Raw genomic sequence first — 20,511 nt, forward strand, 5'->3', positions numbered from 1 at the left:
GGCGAGGCCAAGGTAGAGGGTAGGGGGTGAGGGAGGGGCTGCCAAGGGGAATCCCTGGGGGCTTAGCTCTCCTGCCGAATTCTCTTGAGGAAGCCTGAAAAGTAATTATGTCTTGGACTCTTTAGTGCCTGAAATTGGGACAAGCAAAGAAAAGAGGGAAGCAGGAGGAGAAGGGGCTGCAAGATGGAAAGAGGGAATTCTCTGTGCCCCTGACTCAGGATTTTGTTACCATGATCCCTAAGTCTCAGTTTAATATTGGCAACACTTTGCTCTCCTCCATCTCTGCCTGCTCCCTCAGAGTGAGGCCCCCACCCCACGCCCCTACCTGACTCTCAGAGATGGAAGCCTCATAATAGTCCAGGATATCTGTCAAAGGAACAGAACTGAGTTACCCTCCCCCACCCCTGCCTCCCTGCCATTATCTGTTCTGGTCATCTGGCTAGGGAGGAGCGCCTCCAGCCAAGGCTGATAAAATGCTCCATGTAGAACATGGTCCGCATGACCCCTAGTGGGGCCCCTGCTTGAAGCAAATGATCTGCAGGCTCCCAAACAGCCCCCAAGTTCAGTCAGTCCTTTTCCCCATTGCACCTCAGAAAATCAGGGCTACTCACCCAGCAAGGCCTGGAAGAGGTCACTGTGCAGCACTGTGAGGAGAGGGGGTGCCCATCGCAATAGTGGGGGGGCCAGGAGCCAGAGGGCTGACCTGGGAGCTGGCAAATGCAAGTGAGGGAGTATTGGAACAGGGAAGAGACAGACTAATACATTCACACACTCTCTGCCCTTTCACCCCAGACTCTATGAAAGGGTTCAAGGAGAGGAATCCCAGAGGGATTCACAGCTCCCCACTTTAGCCCCAGATCTCAATTCCACAGACTCTTGTTTTTCACCTCTTGTTTTCTCGGACATCTCTCTGTTCTCTTGCTTTAATCTCCCTAATCCGCTGGGATTGACTGGAGCTGCCTTCTCCCCACACAACTCTAACCATTAGGTAAAGTAAATAGTCTCTGGACCAACTGCTGTCCCATTTTCCCCAGGTCCCCAGGGACCACCATCACTTTGCCCTACACACCATGGCCCCTTTCCCAAAGCTAGGCATGTCTTAGCTTCACTTTCATGAGGAACTAGGGAAGAGGATCATTTCAAGGAGGCTCTCTCCCATGGGGCAGCTGAAAAAGAAAGGAAGCTGAGTCCCGTCTTCTCTAGACTGGCCTGTCCTCAAAGGTAATGGCAGAAAGAGGAATATAAATTACCTAGAACTTCTTGACCCAACACTAGAGAAGTGAGGGAGAGGAGTGGGGGCGGGGGTTGGGGTGCAGCATGAGAATTCCTACAGTTCCCCTCAAGCCTGAGAAGAGTCCCTCTGCCAGAGGTCTAATCTGAACGCATGGTTTAGGGAAGGTACAGAGGCCAGAGAGAGAGAGATGTTCAGGAAGGAATCCCAGAAGCCAGGGGGAGGCATGAAAGATGGAGGTGAGGGGTCCTTCCTACAGTGAAAATTGAGGTGTTTCCACAGTGAACAACAGTATCTCCTAGGTCTCAGGAGAATATGCTTGGAACATACATACGCCCCAGCTTGAGTCCCCTACCTCACCATTTTCCCTTTTGTGTTGCTGGAGACGATTTCACAAAGGTTCACAAGGAATCCCAAAGGGTTGTCTTTCCATGCCTCTCCTCTGCCTTAACACCTCTCTTCCCACTTCTCCCTGGAAAGTCCTCCTTTCAATCTATCCTCTATGCCTCGGGCCGCAGTCATCTAAGCTCCGCCCTCTTTCCGACATCCTACCCCGTCACCCCTCCCGACGGCTACACTATAGTTCCGACAGGTGAGATGAAGAAATCTGGGGGAGACAAGGGACGCCTGCAACCACCCTAGGTCACTAGCTTCTGGCGCTGGGGTGAGCTCTGGAACTACGGCTCCCAGCATGCGCCGGCGCCCGGAAGCCCCGCCCGCCGGCCTCCCGGTGCATTGTGGAGCGTGATTCAGGGCTGGGGAGACCCGAGACTTTGGCTGACCGGACCAGTGCGCTAGGTCAGCGCTCGAGGCAACAGTGTCCCGAGCTGCTCGGATATGCAGGCGGCGAGGATGTACCCGCGCGTCGGGCGGCAGCTGTTGAGCTTGGGGGGCGGAAGGTGTGTGTATGACAGGAGGGACCGGGGATAGCGGGCCTGGGCGCGGGGCCAGGACTAAACTCCCACTCCCCACAGCTTGCGGCCCAGTGCGCTTCTGGGGCAGCCCCGGCCCGGCCCGGCCCACCGACCCTATGCCAATGGGGCCGCTGAGGTAAGTGACGGCGGCCTGGGGAGCGGCGTTTGGGAGTGGGAGTCCCCCTCGGCGCCCACCTCCCCAAGCCGGCAGGGGTCTCCCTCCTCGTCCCAGTCACCTGCCTACAGCCCTGGCGCCGAAAGTAGGGGAAAGGGCAGGCCAAGGAGTCCTGGGGACGAAAACTGGAGGAAAGGTCGCCGAGCCCGCCCAGCCTTGGCATCCAGCTGTTCTCTTCTGCATCTTGGCATTTCGGAAGTCTTGCCTCGGTAACTATCCCTTTCCCCAGGCGGTTCTGGACAAGGCTCAACCCCTCGCCGCCGATGCTGCTTCGACCAGGGAAAAACCGGCCAAGGCAGTACGTCACCCCGAGGCTGGGAGTAGTTCAGCTAGGGAAGATCCACCCTAGCCCGCTCATTAAATCTCCTGTGTCCATGTATAGGAATCAAAGTCCTTTGCTGTGGGTATGTTCAAGGGCCAACTCACCACCGATCAGGTGTTTCCATTCCCGGATGGTAAGGGAAGGAGCCCCCGAGGGGTGGGGGGGGGGTAGGAAAAAGGGGTACCACGAAGAGGGTGGTTAGCATTGCTGCCTGGCCTGACCTGCCCTTTCCTACCCTACTGCCCACGCAGTGCTCAACGAGGAGCAGACACAGTTTCTCAAAGAGCTGGTGGGACCTGTATCCCGTTTCTTCGAGGTGGGCTGGGGAACAGAGGCCTTGGTCCCTGGCGGGGGGGGGGGGGGGGGGGGGGGGGGAGAAGTTAAAGAAATTAAAAAAGGGAACCTGGATGTGGGATCCTGTGACTTCCCCAGGAGGTGAACGACCCTGCCAAGAATGACATGATGGAGCAGGTGGAGGAGACCACCATGCAGGGCCTCAAGGAGCTCGGGGCCTTTGGTCTGCAAGTGCCCAGTGAGCTGGGCGGTGTGGGCCTTTGCAACACCCAGGTGAGGGAGCCCCCAGGTAATTGCCAGCCACTGCAGAGCTCAGTCCTTAATCCTGAGATTAAAATCTCTTAAGAAACTGCCCTTGGGGTTTTGTGGGATGAGGACCTTGATGTGTACACTCAAAATGAAATACTGTCATCTTCTAGGGCCATGAACTTCATCCAGGATTCCAAATCCTGATGAATCTCTAAGGTGGGGGCTGCCCGACAATGGGGTAGAACTCCCTCCCACAAAACCTGGTACTGATACCATTATTCTCTGTCTGTGTCTCCTCTCCTTTCCCTTGGCTTACCCGTTCCACTCTGTCAGAATGCCCAGGTCACGTCCTGACCTGCTGCCCACTTGACTGCTAAGGGCAAAGTTACAGCTCTGGATTTTTGCTTCCCTTCCAGTATGCCCGCCTGGTGGAGATTGTGGGCATGCATGACCTTGGTGTAGGCATCACCCTGGGGGCCCATCAGAGCATCGGTTTCAAAGGCATCCTGCTCTTTGGCACAAAGGCCCAAAAGGAAAAATACCTCCCCAAACTGGCATCTGGTGAGGCAGTCCTAGGAGACCCAGGAATTGGGGGTGGCCTGGGTTGGGCACACGAGGCCCGTGGTACAACACAGCTAGGCCTGTCCATTGGTGGGGGGAGATCCTAGAAAAGCATCACAGAATGCTGGTGAGGGAACTGCCCTGTGGGTAGGCGGGTGCCTTTGCCCATCAGCACCTGGTGTAAAGGAGCTCTCTCCCTAACAGGGGAGACTCTGGCTGCTTTCTGTCTCACCGAGCCCTCGAGTGGGTCAGATGCAGCCTCTATCCGGACCTCAGCTGTGCCCAGCCCCTGTGGAAAATATTATACCCTCAATGGAAGCAAGATTTGGATCAGGCAATCTTCCTCCCATTTTTGCCCTGCTCACTACCTCCCTCCAATTCTAAGCCACACTGCTCTGTCCTCTGTGCCCTGACTGCCCCCTCATTTTTCCACAGTAATGGAGGCCTGGCAGATATTTTCACGGTCTTTGCCAAGACACCAGTTACAGATGCAGCCACAGGAGCTGTGAAAGAGAAGATCACCGCTTTTGTGGTGGAGAGGAGCTTTGGTGGTGTTACCCAGTGAGTGGGTGTGGGGAAAAAGGGGTGGGGCCAGGGAAGGGGCAGTACTGAGCTCCCTGGCTTATGCTGTTCTAGGTCACCCTGGGAATGTGTGCAAAAGCCAAAGCAAGTGGACATCATGTTCCCCTTGGGATTACATATAAAAATGATCCAAAGTTTTGGTTTCAGCCAATGAGCCCCACCCATGGCAACAGGATACAGCCAGGCCTCCACAACCCTCAGGTTATGCAGAGTACCGTTGACTGTACCTCCTGAATCTGGGAGTTGTAGCTTGTTCCTGGTTCATAAGGAATGAGGGAGCAAAAGTTTTCCCTGTGGCAACTTGTTGAACATACCTCTTTCTCTACCCTGCCCTGTCACAGCGGGCCCCCCGAGAAGAAGATGGGCATCAAGGCCTCAAACACGGCAGAGGTGTACTTTGATGGAGTTCGGGTGCCGGCAGAGAATGTGCTGGGCGAGGTTGGGGGTGGCTTCAAGGTCGCCATGCACATTCTCAACAATGGAAGGTTTGGCATGGCAGCAGCCCTTGCAGGCACCATGAAAGGCATCATTGCTAAGGCGGTGAGTACCCCGCCTGAGTTCCTAGCTAATCTGAATCTAAGTCACCTTTCCAGGTACCCCTGTCCCCCTGCAGGTACTCCCCCTAGCAGACTGCCATTCTTTGCCATTTGCTCCGGACCTGACAGGTCCAGGGCTCCATCCAGCCTGGACTGATGTTTTGGCTGTGGCCAAAATCCAGCCCACCAAGCCCAATGCAGTCCATCTCCTATGGAGGCTAGCAAACACAGTGTTCTTTTCCAGGTGGATCATGCTGCAAATCGTACCCAGTTTGGAGAGAAAATTCACAACTATGGGCTGATCCAGGAGAAGCTGGCTCGGATGGCTATGTTACAGTATGTGACTGAGGTGAGGATCTCCCCACCCCTTTCTTTCCAGAGCTTATGGTCTTCTCAGTCGGTTAGACTACAACCCCCAGCAGCACCTGGGGCAGTGGGTCTCCAGCTTTACACCAATGCCCTAGGGGATGCGGGGAGGCATAGTCAGCTTCTGCAGAAGGGGCAAAGCCATAATGTTCTGCTGGGGTGCTTCCAGAGGTACCCAAACTTTATTCTACCCCCACCCTCCTCACCCCCTTCAAGAAAGCAAATACCTGGAAGCCCCTCATGAACTGACTCAGGGACCAAATATTCAACATGCTGGACACATGGAGTTAGAAGGTGAATGCAAGAGCCGTGGGGAGCTAGGTCAGACCTGGTCTTGGAGAATTGGGTGATAAGGTGGAATCTGATGCAACCCTTTTTCATTTTCATTTCCTTGTCCTAACCACACAACCTCAGTCCATGGCTTACATGGTGAGTGCCAACATGGACCAGGGATCCAAGGACTTTCAGATAGAGGCCGCCATCAGCAAAATCTTTGGTTCGGTGAGGTCCCAGGCCTGCTGGGAGGGAAAGTCCTGTCCTGGAGCTTGGCTCAAAAACCAATCTTGAGTGTTTTGTTGTTGTTGTTCTTAGGAAGCAGCCTGGAAAGTGACAGATGAATGCATCCAAATCATGGGGGGCATGGGCTTCATGAAGGTATAGGAGGGTTCTCTGTGGGAGTAGGGAGGCTCATCTCAGCAGGGACCAATAATCTGTCTTCCCCTGTGGTAGGAGCCAGGAGTAGAGCGTGTGCTCCGAGATCTTCGAATCTTCCGGATCTTTGAGGGGACAAATGACATTCTGCGACTGTTTGTGGCTCTGCAGGGTTGTATGGTAAGAGGGAGGGGAATGGGGGGCGGGGCGGGATGGGACACCGCCAAATCCTAACTGACAGTCCTGACTGTTAGATTCTCCTTCCCCACAGGACAAAGGAAAGGAACTCTCTGGGCTTGGCAGTGCTCTAAAGAATCCTTTTGGGAATGCAGGCCTTCTGCTAGGAGAAGCAGGCAAACAGCTGAGGCGGTAAGCTTAGGGGCCAGGCCAGGGCAGGGCAGGTGGAGTGTGACAACTCACCAGTTACTCTCCCTTTCCTCTCAGGCGGGCAGGGCTGGGCAGTGGCCTGAGTCTCAGTGGAGTCATCCACAAGGACTTGAGTCGGAGCGGTGAGCTGGTAAGTAGTCATGAGAGACAGCCTGTGTCTAGGGTTGGTGGGGCTAGGTCCCACTCTGAGACCTGGGTGCCTTCCCCATCTCTTTAGGCAGTGAAAGCCCTGGAGCAGTTTGCCACTGTGGTGGAAGCCAAGCTGATAAAACATAAAAAGAATATTGTCAGTGAGTAAGCTCTTCTACGCCATGCCCACCCCCTCCTTTTCTTCCTCCAACTAATGACCCCTCCCTACCCATCCCATCTACCTGATAGATGAACAGTTTCTGCTGCAGCGTCTGGCAGACAGTGCCATTGACCTCTATGCCATGGTGGTGGTTCTCTCCAGGTGAGGAGGCAGTGTGGAACGCCTGAGCCGCAGGGGGTGGGCAGAAGGGTGTCCTGGGCTAGTATCACAGCCCAGATTTGATCTCCTGCTTTCCACCAGGGCCTCAAGATCCCTGAGTGAAGGCTACCCCACAGCCCAGCATGAGAAAATGCTCTGTGACAGCTGGTGCATTGAGGTGAGATTCTGGGTTACCATGTGCAAATGAGAGGTTCAAGGCACAGGCCTAAACTCCCACCCCTCTGTCCTCAGGCTGCAGCCCGGATCCGGGAGAACATGGCTGCTGTGCATTCTGACCCCCAGCAGCAGGAGCTCTTCCGAAACTTCAAAAGCATCTCTAACGCCTTGGTGGAGCAGGGTGGCGTGGTCACCAGCAACCCCCTTGGCTTCTGAGTACCCCCAACCAGGGCCTAGTCCAGAACGTGCCTTCTCTCAAGCCAAAATCCAGGTTCCTTTTCCACAGACCCTGCTTCTGCCTTGAAGGGCTTCACCTCAGGAGTGTGCCTGCTCTCACAAGGAGCACTTACTGCCTCACAAATAAAGGTCCTAACAAGTCATGCTTTGCTGCCACGTCTCAGTCCTTCACCTCGCTGCCTGCCTCCCTCCCAAAGAAAGGAGTCAGAGGCATGGGAAGTTTGCCCCTATTGCTTTATTTTTGGTGTTTTATACATGTGACTAAAATAAATAGGATAACAAAAGCAGCTACACAGCCCCCAAATACCAAACACCCCAGCTTCCTTTCATTTCTGTCTAGTATAACAGAACCCCTTCCTCCCAGGGTACCACTGACCACCGCCCCATTCTGTGCAGGACAGTACTGACTGGGTGAACAGAGTAGGAGGTCACATTTTGGGTCTAGAAGGGGCCCTGGAGACAAGAATTCTTCATATAAAAGAGAAAATGTCTACTACAAATATAGTCTGAAAAATGTACGAAAACCTATTTTAACCCCAAAAAGGCTTATAAAAAACAGTAAAGCTAAAAATAACCAAAGGTCCCTTGTACACCCCCAAAGGAAGGGGAAGGAACCAGGCACTGCTGGTTAAGTCACAGTGGCAACAGCCTCACAGCAGGCAGCAGCCCATAGGACAGGCTGAGCCCAGGCACCAGAGGAATAATGAGCCTGTGATGGACAGAACACCCAGTCACAGACCAGGAGCACCAAGCACTGCTGGACCAACCAAGTGCAGATCCAACTCAGCCCCATTGTGGGCTCTACATGACATCCACAAAGAACTCACTGGGGTTGCCCATGGCCATGTGGAAGCTTTGGCGGCTGGCTGTCAGCTCTGGAGGCACAGAGCCCAGGTCTCTGACAGGAGGGGCCCCTGGGGGCTGCACTGCTGGGGGGACTGGAGGTGGGGGTGGGGGCATCATGACCACCATCATGGGGTTATAGGGGAGGGCCATACCAGGAGGTGGTCCATAGGGATGGAGCCCTGGGTGGGCTCGAAGATTGGGAGCACCCCCTGAAGAGCCCCTGGATGGGGGAGGACCCCCATCACCAGTCCCACCAGGTTCCCCACCCCGACGAACACTGCCCCCCCGGCTGGAAGGCTCCGACTCACTGCCGCTGCCAGACTTGGACTCAGGGGCCCGCTCCTCGGGCCTCCCTGTGCGCCCTGCCCCCCCATCGCTTCGAGTTGACCCACTGCTCCGGCTCCCTGTGGGGGAGAAGGGAATGGGGACAACTGAGCCTTGGGCGAAGAGACCTCGGCCTCCCCAGGCTCATCCAACCTCTCCTCCCTAGTTTCCCTTCAGGCCCCTCCTCAGGATACTGACCCTGACAGTCAGTATCTGGCAAGGACTTAGACTTACCCTCACTGTGCTGGCTGCTGGCACTGCCTCCACCATACGTGTAGGATGAGAGCTCATGGTATGGTGGGGGCTGTGGGCTGTATGGATGTGGGGCTGGGTACTGGTAGGAGAAGGTGGGCAGCAGGGGCCAGGGCGTGGCCCCAGGCAGAGGGGCCAAGGTGTCCTGGTCTGAAGCCCCACTGGAACCATCATTGTCATTCAGAGACAGGTTGACTAGGTCTGGAATAGAGATTCACTGCTTTGAGAGACCAGGACACCAACACATTGAATAAAGAAAAAACAGGAAAATGTTTCTCTAGACCCATCCACGATGGAGGTTAACGGACTCACAAAGGTTTCTGATAGGAAATTCCCCACCTGCCATTACCATCAGGGAAAGAGCACAGCAGAGGGGCCACAAGCCCTGTATTACGTCTATGAAACTCGGGAAAAATCACCTCCCCCCAGCAGACCCAACCCCATCCTGGCACATGACTTATCCAGCAGAATGTGGTGAACTGGAGGCCCACTTGGCCCCCACTTGGTCAGCACAGGGCCAAGTGCAGGACATGGTAACCCTGGCCGGTTTCTAGGTAGGTCTAGAGTTGGGAGAGGCAAGATGAGGCAGCCCTAGTTCTTCTCCCAGGACCAGGACAAAGGGACTCACAGCTTTCACAACCGCCACTGAGGTCTCCAAAGACGTAGTAGCACTGCTCAGAGAAGGTGATCTTGTTCACGGTGTGTCGGATAAGGCCTGCCTTAAGCAGCCCGCTGGCATACTTGCGGGCTTCTCGCCGCTCAGGAAAGCCCTCCACGTGATGGTAGAGCCAGTCAACCACATCAGAGCCTGGGATCACCCAGAGCAGAAAATGGCCTCAGGTTCTCCTCCCTGGCTCCAGTCCTTATCCCTGCCTGGTTCATTCCAGGCTTTGGTTACCTCCCCCCAACCCCATGCCCTCTGCTCAGTACCCAGCCATACCGAGAAAGGCATTAGGAATGGTGATCTTGAGCCACATGCGGTCGCGAACTTCCAGTCCAGACTCTGGAGCTGCCATGGCCTTGGTCACAGATGCCATGTCCGTGTGGATGGAGAGACCTCGGCCCTCACAGCCTGACATGAAACAATGGGTAATCAGAAGTAGGGCACAGGTCACACCACAAGAACAGGTCACACCATTATTGGAAGGCCTTCCAGGGAGGCTGGGATGAGGTGTGTCTGGGGCTCACCATCAGGCAGAGAGGACCCAGATGTAATGGTGCTCATGGACGAAGAACCGGGATAGGCTGGGAAGGTGCCGGTCAGTGCAGCAGAGTGTGAGACCCAGGCAGCAGGGTCAATCGGCTGGATGGGTTCATCTGGGACAGAGAAGGCCACTAAAATAATCACTTCCCAATCCCAGAAAGCCAGCCCTGTCCCTCCTTAACTCCAACACCTGTCCCACCTCTGCCTTGGCCCCTTCTCCAACCAATCCCCATGGCCAAAGGTCTTCCTGACCATGACTCACTTCGGGGGAGGGTAAAATATGCCTGAGGAGAGGGATCCCAACACTTGGCCACAGTCAACACGATGGGGCTGTGAGGAAGAGAAGACCAGTTAAGCAGGGGTTGGGGAAGGCCTCAGGAGGACAGTGGCCTGGAATGAGAATGGGTTGAGGAACAGAAAGAAGAGAAAAAAAAGCACAGACATGGCTGGGCCAGAGACGGTGAGGGTGGATAGCTCCACCATGTGGATAAAGTATCAATGTGGCTACTCTTCAAAAACGTATTACTGACTAGAGAGAACACTGTACAGTTCCATTCAGACAAAGTCCGAAAACAGGTAAAACTAAACGCGCTATTTAATGATACACAAATGGGTCGTACAACTATCAAGTGAAGTGAAGATTATGTTTATTCTTCATTTGACCAAAATGAGAGGAGTGATTATCGCCTCTAAGGAAAATGAGGATGGGAGCAGGAAGGGACATTTGAAGGAGAAATTCTGGGAACAATTTTCTATTTCATGATCTAGGCCACAGTGACACGAACACTAGTCATATCACTCGACTACTCATCACATTCCGAGCTTTTGTCTTCTGTACTTCTTAAGTGAATGCTAAGCTTTACCACTTTTCAAAATTACAAAACAAAGGAGAAAAAACAAAGCCAAGAGAACAGTGGACCCGACAGCAGCAAAGCTCACCCTGGCTTGTGAACAATGTCCCTCAGCACCCTCACTGCATCATCGTTGCTCATGTTCTCAAAGTTCATGTCATTTACCTGCAAGTGAGGGGAATAGGTCAGAGGCAGGGCAGAAGAGGCCAGGAGCCCCTGCCTGGGCCACACTGGTAGCCCTGCCCCAGCACACCTGCAGAAGCATGTCCCCTGGTTCGATGCGCCCGTCAGCGGCCACAGCCCCACCCTTCATGATAGAGCCGATGTAGATGCCACCGTCTCCCCGCTCGTTGCTTTGGCCCACAATGGAGATGCCCAGGAAGTTGTACTTCTCTGTGGAGGGAGTCCATGTGACCAGGGGAGCCCCAGCTGCATGACCCCCTTGAGTCCTGGAAACCAGGTCCTCCCCAGCCCCACAACCCCAGGCTCCCTCCTTACCCATATTTAGGGTGACTGTGATGATGTTGAGAGACATTGTAGAGTCAGTGACACTGCTAAAGGAGGAGGTCTGTAATAAGAAAAAGGTAAGGGAGGTGGCTTGCCTTCAACAACCCAGGGACAAGTTCTGTGATTCTCACTGTAGATGCCCTTGTAGCTCCCAAACCAAGGCCCATAGCCTCAACTTCTCTTAAGGCCCAGCTATCCCCGAAGAATGTCTCACCCTCTCCAAGCGGGGGGGTCGCTGTTTCCTCCGCCTTCGGTGACGCTTAAGGAGGCGGGAAGCACTGCTCTGCTCAGTGGAGCTACTAAACCTGAGGAGAGGTTTAGAGGGAGGGCATGTGGTTATGTGGTCAAGAGAAAGGATAAGAGGACTAGCTGGAAGAGGACAGATCAGGGGAGCCATACCTGCTCATGGTGTCGTCCTCATCCGAGTCCCCCAAGCTGGTGCTCTCCAACTCACTAGTCATAAGGGTAGAGGAGCTCTCATACCCAGCCAGGTGGCGCTCCAGCCTCGAAGGGCCGCTAGGTCGGTGGCCCCCCACTGGATATGAACAGGAACCTCAGGAACCAGGCCTCAGGCTCCTGACCCTCATCAAGGCATGAACTTGGCCCAACCTTTCCCCAGCTCCCAGACTACCCAGCCTCAGGATGGGCCCTCTCACCACCATGCTCACTGCTGTCTCTCCTGCGAGGTCGCTCCCGCCGCAAGGACACCACTGACTCGGTTTCTGTCTCAGGCTCCAGATTTTCACGGCTGCTGGACACATTTGGGCTAGATGGGCAGAGATGGTTTCCAAGCAAGTCAGTGGGATAGGGCTCCAAATCCTTAGCTTCCCCTTCCAGGATATTCAGACTTCTTCACCTCCATCCCCTGGACTCGAATCTTGAGTACTCACTGGAAAGATGGAGGCCTGGAGTCACCAATGCCACTGGTCCTTTCTGGTGGCAAAGGTGGTAGTGGTGGGGGTGGAGGCACCAGTTCCGTCCTAGGCTCATGGACTGTGGAAGCCATCTCAGGCTGGGGGTTATCTGATGACACTAGCTAAAGGGGTACAAGTTATTTAGAGAGAAAAAAAGGGCTCAATTGGGAAATGACACGTATGGGATGGGAGAGTAAGTGAAAGGACTGAAAAAGGGGACAGGGTCTGAGACAAAAAGACAAAAAAAGCAGCAGTAACAGAAGCTCCAGAAGAAGCTGGTGGGGCTCTAGCTGGCCCTCCAAACAGGTAGGGAGGCAAAGAGCCAAGGCCTCTAATAACCAAGCAGAGAGAGAGCTACAAAATAAAGCGATACTGGGAAGAGCTTGGCAATATAGAGGGGACTGGGCCCTCAGACCAGGGCCCCTTACCCAGGACACCACCCTTCCGTTGAAGCAGGGAAGGTGAGCACTGTCATCTGAAATTTCTTCCTTCACCACACTGCCAAGAAACAGGACAAAGGTCAATGAGACTGAACTAGCATCTCCTATTCCCAAACTTCTTCCAGCTGAAAAATGTTGACTTTCTCCCACTCTATCCAAGTCATCTCCTTTTATACCTAAGATACCCTCCAAATTCAATGCCTTTTCCTTTTTCTCCTTCTCTCCCCAGCTCATCCTGAGGCTCAGTGTTACTCCAAAGACTTCTTGAATCAGATTCAAACCTCTCGGCTGAAATTCAAAGGTCATCCCCTAAGGTTACCTCAGGTACCCAAAATATATAACCTTCGGAGCCTTTGTGTTGGCATCCCGACCTCCACCCTGTTCCTCACACATCTTCTCCAAAAAGGCTTGGTCCTCATCTAAGTCTCTACTCTTATGCTTTCCTTAGTTTTCTCTAACTCACTTCCAGATAGTTATCCAAACATGCTGTCTTGCCTATGTGAAAATACTCATTAGACCAAAGAATAACGCTTTCTCGTTTCCATTTGTTCCGGTGTTTCATGTGACACAAAACTGCACCTAAGCAGTCTACTCTACCTAACAGACCCTAAAGTCCAGCTCTGATTCTCATCTCTCCCATGGGTTCCTCACTGTGCCTGGGCTTGCCTTTTTTCAACTACTACATTAAATTATTACTAACTATTCTCTTCAATACCATGTCCAGGTAGCACAGCAGAGACGCTGGCATTTGATAGGTGTTAACAAGTATTTATTGACTCACGGGATAAATATATGTCAGTGTCTGTCTGTCTTTCTCTCTGTCACACACACACGACACACAAACACACACCCCGTTCTCCCAAATTAGAACATCCTGTCTGAATAACCCTTTACCCTAATATGATTCTGGGAGCCTGGATATATGCCAACTTAATCTCACTTGCTATCAATGTGGCAACACAGCCCACACCCTACAAATCTTCCCAATATAATCCAATCTCAGCATATCCGAGTCTGCCAATTTACTCTATTTTGTACCAATATGACCTGGTTTATGGATTAGTCAACCTCAATATGACAATTATATTCACCAAGAATTTACTGTGTGCCATGCAACTGTACCAAGAATTTCACTCTTATTATCTCCATTTCACAGAAGCAATCAAGGAACAAGTTAAATAAATGGCCCAAGATTACAAAGCTTGACAAATAGAATAAATTAAATCCAAGGAACTAAGGTAAATCAGAAAACTACCACTTTTCCTGTGTGCAACAATCTTTCTAGGTAAAGCCCAGACTTTCAGCTCTTCTAGAGCTCAGTCTAATCCAGTTTGTATTCAAGAGTTGAGGTTGAGGACCCAGAGGACTCATTCCCAAAGGCTATCAACAATAATACTCTTCATTATTTACAGACCCAGTCTAGTCCGGAATGTCCCAAATTACCCCAGCAGAGCCCAATCTATTCTAGCACAGCCTAGAATATCCTAACATGCAGCTGTCTGACTAATATAGATTAGAATATCCCAATACAACTGCCTATACTAGCAAAGATCCTAACAACCCTGTTTGCTCCTGCATCAAGTGTCCCAATAAAAACTAAGTCCCAATAAAAAACTAAACAACCGGGCCTCCCTGGTGGCGCAAGGGGATAAGTACTGCACTATGAAGCAATCCACAGCCTCTGCAGCATAAGTTCGATCCCCGGCCCGCCAGGGAGAAACCCTCACGGCGAGGCAGACCTCTCCTGTCTCGCCAGCTTCTCCCCTCAGCAGTGTATTTCAGTCGGTCTACCTTTAATGTTTCCCACTCTGTCTCTGGTGGATCTTCTCACCCTCCCCCCACCCCCATCTCTGTAAGCATAAAAAAAAAACTAAAAAAAAAAAAAAAGTAGAAATCCAACTTTAAAAAACACATACACACACACCCCAAACAACCAATACAATCCAGTAGACCCAAGTTTCTCTAGGACACCCTAATCTACTCCAGGGCACCCTAGAACATCCCAGTAGAGCATTCTGCATTGGGGCAAACTATAATATCCCTAAACAATCCTGACAGTCTCAGTACATGCCAGAATGTTCCAAGTTGCCCAATATAACCCAATCCACATCAAGAAATTACAGAATAGTCCTACTTTGTCTGTGTGCTCCAGGATTGCTAAGAATGCACTAAACTACCAGAGAACAGCTCAATCTACCTTAGCACCGTCCAGAATATACCGAAATAAGTCAGTGTGCACCGCTCTGTTCCCACATAGCCTAATCCTCTCTAATCTGGTTTAGGCGAGTCAAGTCTGTCCCCTACCGCTCCGTCAGCCTCAATCTGTCCAAGCATAAGCTTGTTCGTCCCGGGATATCCAATCAACAGTAGAATCTGCTCCACTAAAGGCCAAAAAATCCCAGTATGGCCCAAAGAAGGCCTGTGCTCCACAATATTGGCCAATCTACTGCAGTAAAGCCCCCATCGTTCCCGGTTTAGGCCTCGCGCTCACCCGAAATCCTGATCCATAGACTTGAAAAAGTACTTAGCGCCCGCGGGCCGCTGCAGGACACTCTTGAAATCACCAAGGGTGATGCGCTCGGCCGGCACGGGGATTTTCACCAGGTAAGGAGTCTCTTCTTCATCCAGGTGATAAATCACCTTCGTCTCCCCGACACCACCGCCCCCCGCGCCGCTGCCCGCCATGGTTTCGCCCGCGCGCTCCCGGGCCCCGCCGCCCACCCAGCCGGGCTAATCGCCCCCACGCGCCTGCGCACACCCGCAAACCAACGCGCTAGGGCCGACAGGACCGACCCAATGCCAAGAAAAGTGCGACGGGAAAGAATGCAGGGGTCAGCGGGGTGGCGGCGGCGGGGGGGCGGGCCGTGCAAAGGACCCGAAGCCGCGGACTCGGCCCGCCGCGCGCCACCGCCGCCGACGTCGCTAGCGCCCTCAGCGCCCCGCCCACCTCTCCCCATACCACGTGACCTAAGCCAGCCCCTCTGGCTCTTCTCGTAACGCCCCTAAATCACGTGGCCGTCCCTCGATCACGTGACACCCCAACTCCGCCCAACACCCACCACGTGACCTGTGCTTTCAGCAACCGTCTCCCTACCCTCAACGGGCCCGCCCCCAAATGTGTCCCCACCCGCGTCCTCCCGAGTACCCGGGCTATGCTGGCCTCATCTCCCAAGGGGCAACCTATTCACTTACCCCCCCCACCCCATCTCGGAGCACCAGGCAACTCCGATCCGTTGGAGCGTGCGTGGAGGGACCGGGGTGGAGGAGGTTCTGGACTGGGTGCAAGGTGGGTGGCAAAGCCGCTTAGGGCCACGGGGTTGGCGCGAGCAGAGCAAAGCTGGTTACTTCCAGCTCCGACTTTGAGAAGTGGGTTTCAGTCCGATCGCACCCCAGTCTTCTGCCAGCTTTTCCCAAGCAGGACAGTCAGTGAGGGTTATAAACACAAAAAAGCCCACTCTGATTTATTTACAACACGCAGGCTGTCTGTACAAACAGCTGGCCAATGTTATTAAAAACAAGAGGTGAGAGAATCATCACCTTTCTATTTTCCTTCCTCTCTCGGCCAGGCTCTGGTTGGTACTCCACCTCTGGGCTACCATGCCCAAAAGGGGAAGTCCAAAATTAAAAATACAACCGGTGTAGAATAAATGGGGAGTGAGAAAAAAGATGAGGGAGGGGAGTGCTATATTTACACTAGAGTTTTATAGACAACTGTCCCATTCCATCCCAATTCCAACCCTGGCCCAGAAAATGAGAGGTGGCAGATCAAGAGACAGAGATTAACTGTTTCAGACCCAGACAGCCTCGCACTCCCAATTGTAATGGGTCCAACTTCAAGTCCACAAGTTGGGAAGGTAGGTTAGGGTAGGAACACGACACTCATTTCCAAACAAGTTTCCCTTGGGATTTCCTGCCTCGAAGTGGGACAATATCCAAGCTCCAGGGGATAGGCTGAGGACCCTGAGGCTCAATTCCCAAACCATATTGTCATTTGAAGTTCCAGCCTAGAGATGGCATTGTCAGGGTTCTCCAGATTTGGGAGGCCCCCCTAACCGCCGTGCTTCTGGTCGCAGTTCCTTGCATTTCTGGCAGTAAAAGAAGTCAGGGACATTGGTCTTCTTAATCTTAGCACAGGAAAGGTGGATCCACGTCCCACACAGGCTGCACTCAATCATGGGCCGCCCTGCAAAGGGCTTTCGGCAGTAACACGTGATCAGATCCCATGAGTCATCACCTAGGAGAAAAAAGATCTGTTCGGTATTCTGCCTAAGCTCTTGGATCTCCCATACCCTCAAATCCATTGTCCCAGCAGCCCCTGGGTGAGCCCAAACTTCTCACCTGATTCTACCATGATGTCCTCATCCATGACCCGCATCTCGCCTTCACTGGAGCTGGCATCTCCATCTTGGCTTGTTTCAGTGCTGCCCACCTCCTTACTTTCACTGTCAGTGGGAGGGGCTCCTTCAGGGTGCACTGTGGCAGGGGGCCTAGGAGCCTCAGGGGGAGTCGGCAACACAGGGGCTGGGGCTTCACCCCCTACCACTGCTACCATCTCTTCCTCCTCTTCCTCCTCTTCTTCCTCCTCCTCCTCCTCAGAGTCTGTATCACTGGGGGGTGCCCGGGGAGGCCCAGGAGGTGGGAGTCTATCCCCCCGATCTGCCTTTTTCAACTTCCGCTTCTTGCTCTTCTTGATTCGAGACCTCTTTTCCCCATCCCCAGGGGTTGGCCGAGGCCTCCGAAGCACCCCAAAGCCAGCCCCCCCTCCTGGCCCCAACTTTCGGTTCTTTCGGTCCTTCTTTCGAGGTGGCTGGGAGAGGTCCCCTTGAGAAAGGGGCACTGGGGTGAGAGCAGCAGGAGGCCGCGAGGCATGTGTCAGGGAAGTGGGGGAAAGTGGAGATGCCATTTTAGGCCCATCTAAATCAAAGAGAGAGTCCTTGAGCTTCATCTTCTCAAGTAGGGTGGCACTATCAGGGGCCTGCAGACGTGAGAAAGTGGATCTTGGGGGTCCTGGCTGGGTGGGACCTGCTTGAGCTGCCCTTCTCTTGGATGACTTTGCTTTCTTAACAAAGGTCTGGATAGTTCGGAGATCTGAGGGGGCTGAGTCCCAGCCATCACTGTCTGCCGCACTCTCACCTCGCAATGGAGAGCTGGAGCCAGAGGCTGGCCAGTCACTTTCCTTAAAGAGGGGAAGAGACCAGGGTCAGCAAGGGGCCCTTTGTCACCTTAGCCTCTCTACTAACACAGCTAGAAAACCAGAGACTAAACCTACTCCTAAATATCTTGCGAAAACCACCAATTCTCACTCAGAAAATTGATCCCCACTCCAATTCCCATCATTTCCTCTGGAGAGGTTTCCTCTGCCTTTAAGTTCTAGCTATCTTCCCCCACCTCCCCTGCCCATAGTCTTTGCAACACTGTATCTCCCAGATCAGTCATTTTTCTTGAGCTATTTCTGCGCAACTCATTTGTTACCATTTTTAGCTTCCTAAAATTTATCCAAAAGCACCTCCCCATAACAACACCCCAATGAAGACCATTCATGGCTGCTCAAGCCATTTATCTCTATTATCCCCAACCCCTACCCCATACACTAATTTTCCCATCAGAGCCCACAGGTTTCCAATTCCCCTCTTCATATAGGTTTCCATCTGGTGGGCTTTTCCCACAAATACAGATTGATATAACTCAACAGCCCCTCTATAGTCCTGGGACACTGCCCTCAAATCAGCTGCCCTCATGTCCCTACCTCTTTGCTGGGGGGGATATAACCAGCATATGCCAAGACAAAACTGCAGAATTTGTTGAAATCCTCAATCGTTCTCCGTCTTTTCTCTGGTGGCTGAAAGGAAGGAAACCGACATTACATGGAGTTTAAGAATGATATTTCCAAAAGCACAGTCACGGGAGTTAAAAATCTGGAAAGGGTAGGAGGGCGAGAGAGGATGAAAGGGGGTCCTGCAAATAACACTAGGCTGAAAAGGTAAGGAAAACCTCACCTGAGTTTCTGGCTTAAGGGTCGGAGGTGGATCTGTGAAAGCAATAAAAGCTGAGTCAAGGCACGGGGAAACTGTGAGTGCAAAAACCCCACCTCTGACCCTTGGAGGTCCCAAGTGAAACCTTTTTCTCTGGTCCAAACCAGCAGGCCCCCAGCTGTGCCGAACCCGCCCCTGCACCCCCTTCCGCCCCGCGTGGGGCGGAGTCTGGGCGCGGCGCCCTCTCAGGTCTCGCTATAGCGCACCCCTTCCCCCCACTGGAGGCCTGGCGCCCCGCCCCCCCCAACTCACGGTTTCTCTAGACTCCAGTCTACTCGAATCTCTCAGCGCCCCACCCCGCCATACCGCTCCCAGGACAGAGCTCAGGCTGCCGCCTGCCGTTCCTTACCACGCGCCTAGCACCCCGAGTTCCTACCGAACGCGCTCTACCGCCTCGGGCCCTCGGAGTCCGCACATGCCGCCGGCCGGCCCCCAGGGTCCAGAATGACCACGCCGAACCGCTCCCCGCCCTCCGGCCCCTTCTCCTCGAGCACGAGGCCCGACGCGCCCCTCACCCCAACCCTGAACACAAGCAGGCACACACATCCAACGCCACTTCGCGTCCGGAACAGACCAGAGAGCTCTAACCCGGACACGGCCCCACCTGCCCCCCCCCACACCGCGCTCCCCACAATTTCGCCGTCCCTCCGCCCCCATCCGGGGCTTTGGCCCCTCCCCGTCTCGAGCTTCTCGGGCTCCCCGCCGGGCCCCCGGCCCAGTTCCGAGCTCTCCGGCCGCCGCTCCCCCCTCTACTCACCACCAAGTCACTAGGCTACGGACCCCTAAACTCTACCCCCCCCCAGTCAGCTACTCTCACCTTTCACAGAAACCCCGCTGCTGCCGCCGCTACCCCCCTCACCCCCGGCAACTCCCAGGTTCTAACCCTCGCCGACCAACCTGACTGGCCCCCCCCCACCACCCGGCGCCCCCGCTCCCAGCAACTCGCCGGTCTTAAGCCCCCACCCCACCCCGCCCCTACAACTACCCGGCTCTCCGCGCTTCCCGGCTCTGTCCCCACAACTACCCGGTACAAGTCCCTCTACTGCAGACAATACCCAGATCCCCTCTTTTCCTCACAACTATCTGCCCACCCCTCCAACAATCACCAGGCTATCTCCAGCGACAACTACCGGGAGCTCCGGCACCACCGCCACAAACTCCCCCACCTCGGCGAACTACCGGACTCTTCACTCAGTCCTTCCATGCCCTCTCTCCAACAACTCTCCGGTCCCCAGATCCCCCCAACCTCCCAGTTCCAGGGCCCCAACCTGCCGAAGGCCCTTTCGGCTCCTAACCTCCGAAGCTCCGGGTTCCCAGCTTCCACTCCCTCGCCCTCCCCCCTCCACACACACAGTGTCTGATCTCCAACTACCCCAGCCCCGATTCCCACTCCTCTTTCTCCAAGGTCTCTCAACTCGCGGCGTTCCCACCTCCAGGGGCAGGCCCCCGGCCCCCTCCCCGCGCTCCCCTGCTGAGCGCTGGGGCTCGACCTCCAAGTTTGCCAATTGATTCCTCGCCCGCCCCCCGCCGGCTCAGCGCTCCGCGCCGGTCGAGAGCTCACCTTCGGGACTGGGCTCCGCCATGGCTTCCAGCATCGCCCCTTCCCCTCCTCCCGGTCCGGCGCCCCCCTCCCCTGAGTCGGGGATCCCGGTGCCGCCTCCGGTGCTCAGGGCACCTACTGCCTCGCTCCACAGAGATGCCTGCCTCGACCCGGTGGGGACTCGAGTCCGCTAGCCGCTGCCGCCACCTCCCTTTACCACAGCCTCCCGCACTCCCGGACCGGGCCCCCTCCCCCCGCGTCGCCGGCCGCCTGCTCCCTCCTCCTCCTCTTCTCTCTTCCCTCCCTCCTCCTCTCTCCCCCCACCCTTCGCGGGCGCTAGCGCGCAATGCATCAAGGGGCTTGTAGTCTGTTGGGAGGCAGCGGAAAGGGGCCTGCATAAGGCCCTGGAACTTCATTTCCCAGCAGGCCACGGATTGGCGCAGGCGCACTAAGCCACTCCCCTCCCCCGGG

The 20,511-nt window shown here is 54.4% G+C and overlaps 3 protein-coding genes across 5 annotated transcripts; 1 reads left to right on the forward strand and 2 right to left on the reverse strand.

The window, feature by feature from the left end:
• The first annotated feature begins 1,975 nt into the window (after positions 1 to 1,975).
• Positions 1,976 to 7,257, forward strand: ACADVL (acyl-CoA dehydrogenase very long chain). 2 transcript variants are annotated; one of them, XM_037494830.2, is made up of 20 exons: positions 1,976 to 2,130; positions 2,206 to 2,281; positions 2,550 to 2,618; positions 2,703 to 2,775; positions 2,894 to 2,958; positions 3,075 to 3,209; positions 3,602 to 3,746; positions 3,951 to 4,080; positions 4,182 to 4,307; positions 4,670 to 4,868; positions 5,109 to 5,213; positions 5,645 to 5,731; positions 5,822 to 5,884; positions 5,960 to 6,061; positions 6,153 to 6,250; positions 6,326 to 6,398; positions 6,486 to 6,558; positions 6,647 to 6,719; positions 6,819 to 6,894; positions 6,969 to 7,257. In XM_037494830.2, the coding sequence occupies exons 1-20, from the start codon at positions 2,069 to 2,071 to the stop codon at positions 7,107 to 7,109; spliced, it is 1,971 nt and encodes a 656-aa protein (XP_037350727.1). In that variant the 5' UTR covers positions 1,976 to 2,068; the 3' UTR covers positions 7,110 to 7,257. The 2 variants fall into 2 exon arrangements, with proteins under 2 accessions (XP_037350727.1, XP_037350728.1); XM_037494831.2 differs by lacking the exon at positions 2,550 to 2,618.
• A 91-nt stretch (positions 7,258 to 7,348) lies between these two features.
• On the reverse strand, positions 7,349 to 15,435 carry DVL2 (dishevelled segment polarity protein 2). 2 transcript variants are annotated; one of them, XM_037494833.1, is made up of 15 exons: positions 14,960 to 15,435; positions 12,457 to 12,526; positions 12,005 to 12,150; positions 11,771 to 11,880; positions 11,514 to 11,649; positions 11,329 to 11,419; positions 11,106 to 11,175; positions 10,861 to 11,000; positions 10,696 to 10,772; positions 10,019 to 10,086; positions 9,741 to 9,869; positions 9,493 to 9,624; positions 9,181 to 9,360; positions 8,535 to 8,753; positions 7,349 to 8,380 (listed from the first exon to the last, which is right to left on the reverse strand). In XM_037494833.1, the coding sequence occupies exons 1-15, from the start codon at positions 15,151 to 15,153 to the stop codon at positions 7,932 to 7,934; spliced, it is 2,211 nt and encodes a 736-aa protein (XP_037350730.1). In that variant the 5' UTR covers positions 15,154 to 15,435; the 3' UTR covers positions 7,349 to 7,931. The 2 variants fall into 2 exon arrangements, with proteins under 2 accessions (XP_037350730.1, XP_054545593.1); XM_054689618.1 differs by lacking the exon at positions 14,960 to 15,435 and adding an exon at positions 14,773 to 14,942.
• A 700-nt stretch (positions 15,436 to 16,135) lies between these two features.
• On the reverse strand, positions 16,136 to 20,279 carry PHF23 (PHD finger protein 23). The gene is made up of 5 exons (XM_037494189.1): positions 20,062 to 20,279; positions 18,465 to 18,496; positions 18,215 to 18,307; positions 16,807 to 17,644; positions 16,136 to 16,702 (listed from the first exon to the last, which is right to left on the reverse strand). The coding sequence occupies exons 1-5, from the start codon at positions 20,093 to 20,095 to the stop codon at positions 16,488 to 16,490; spliced, it is 1,212 nt and encodes a 403-aa protein (XP_037350086.1). The 5' UTR covers positions 20,096 to 20,279; the 3' UTR covers positions 16,136 to 16,487.
• Positions 20,280 to 20,511: the final 232 nt, after the last annotated feature.

Source organism: Talpa occidentalis, unplaced genomic scaffold (genome assembly GCF_014898055.3).
Source record: "Talpa occidentalis isolate TD23 unplaced genomic scaffold, MPIMG_talOcc4v2.1 talOcc4.7, whole genome shotgun sequence".
In the NCBI taxonomy this organism is placed as follows: domain Eukaryota; kingdom Metazoa; phylum Chordata; class Mammalia; order Eulipotyphla; family Talpidae; genus Talpa; species Talpa occidentalis.

What these genes read in the sequence shown, in the direction of transcription:
- ACADVL (XM_037494830.2), top strand. Translation starts at nt 2,069, where the DNA reads ATGCAGGCGGCGAGGATGTACCCGCGCGTCGGGCGGCAGCTGTTGAGC. An exon ending in TTGAGCTTGGGGGGCGGAAG is followed by an intron (nt 2,131 to 2,205) that starts GTGTGTGTATGA and finishes CACTCCCCACAG; the next exon opens with CTTGCGGCCCAGTGCGCTTC. An exon ending in ACATAAAAAGAATATTGTCA is followed by an intron (nt 6,559 to 6,646) that starts GTGAGTAAGCTC and finishes TCTACCTGATAG; the next exon opens with ATGAACAGTTTCTGCTGCAG.
- DVL2 (XM_037494833.1), bottom strand. Translation starts at nt 15,153, where the DNA reads ATGGCGGGCAGCGGCGCGGGGGGCGGTGGTGTCGGGGAGACGAAGGTG. An exon ending in TCTATGGATCAGGATTTCGG is followed by an intron (nt 12,527 to 14,959) that starts GTGAGCGCGAGG and finishes GTTTCTTGGCAG; the next exon opens with TGTGGTGAAGGAAGAAATTT. An exon ending in GACATTGTTCACAAGCCAGG is followed by an intron (nt 10,087 to 10,695) that starts GTGAGCTTTGCT and finishes TCTTCCTCACAG; the next exon opens with CCCCATCGTGTTGACTGTGG.
- PHF23 (XM_037494189.1), bottom strand. Translation starts at nt 20,095, where the DNA reads ATGCTGGAAGCCATGGCGGAGCCCAGTCCCGAAG. An exon ending in GGCGGAGCCCAGTCCCGAAG is followed by an intron (nt 18,497 to 20,061) that starts GTGAGCTCTCGA and finishes TTGCTTTCACAG; the next exon opens with ATCCACCTCCGACCCTTAAG. An exon ending in CCCTTAAGCCAGAAACTCAG is followed by an intron (nt 18,308 to 18,464) that starts GTGAGGTTTTCC and finishes CCTTCCTTTCAG; the next exon opens with CCACCAGAGAAAAGACGGAG.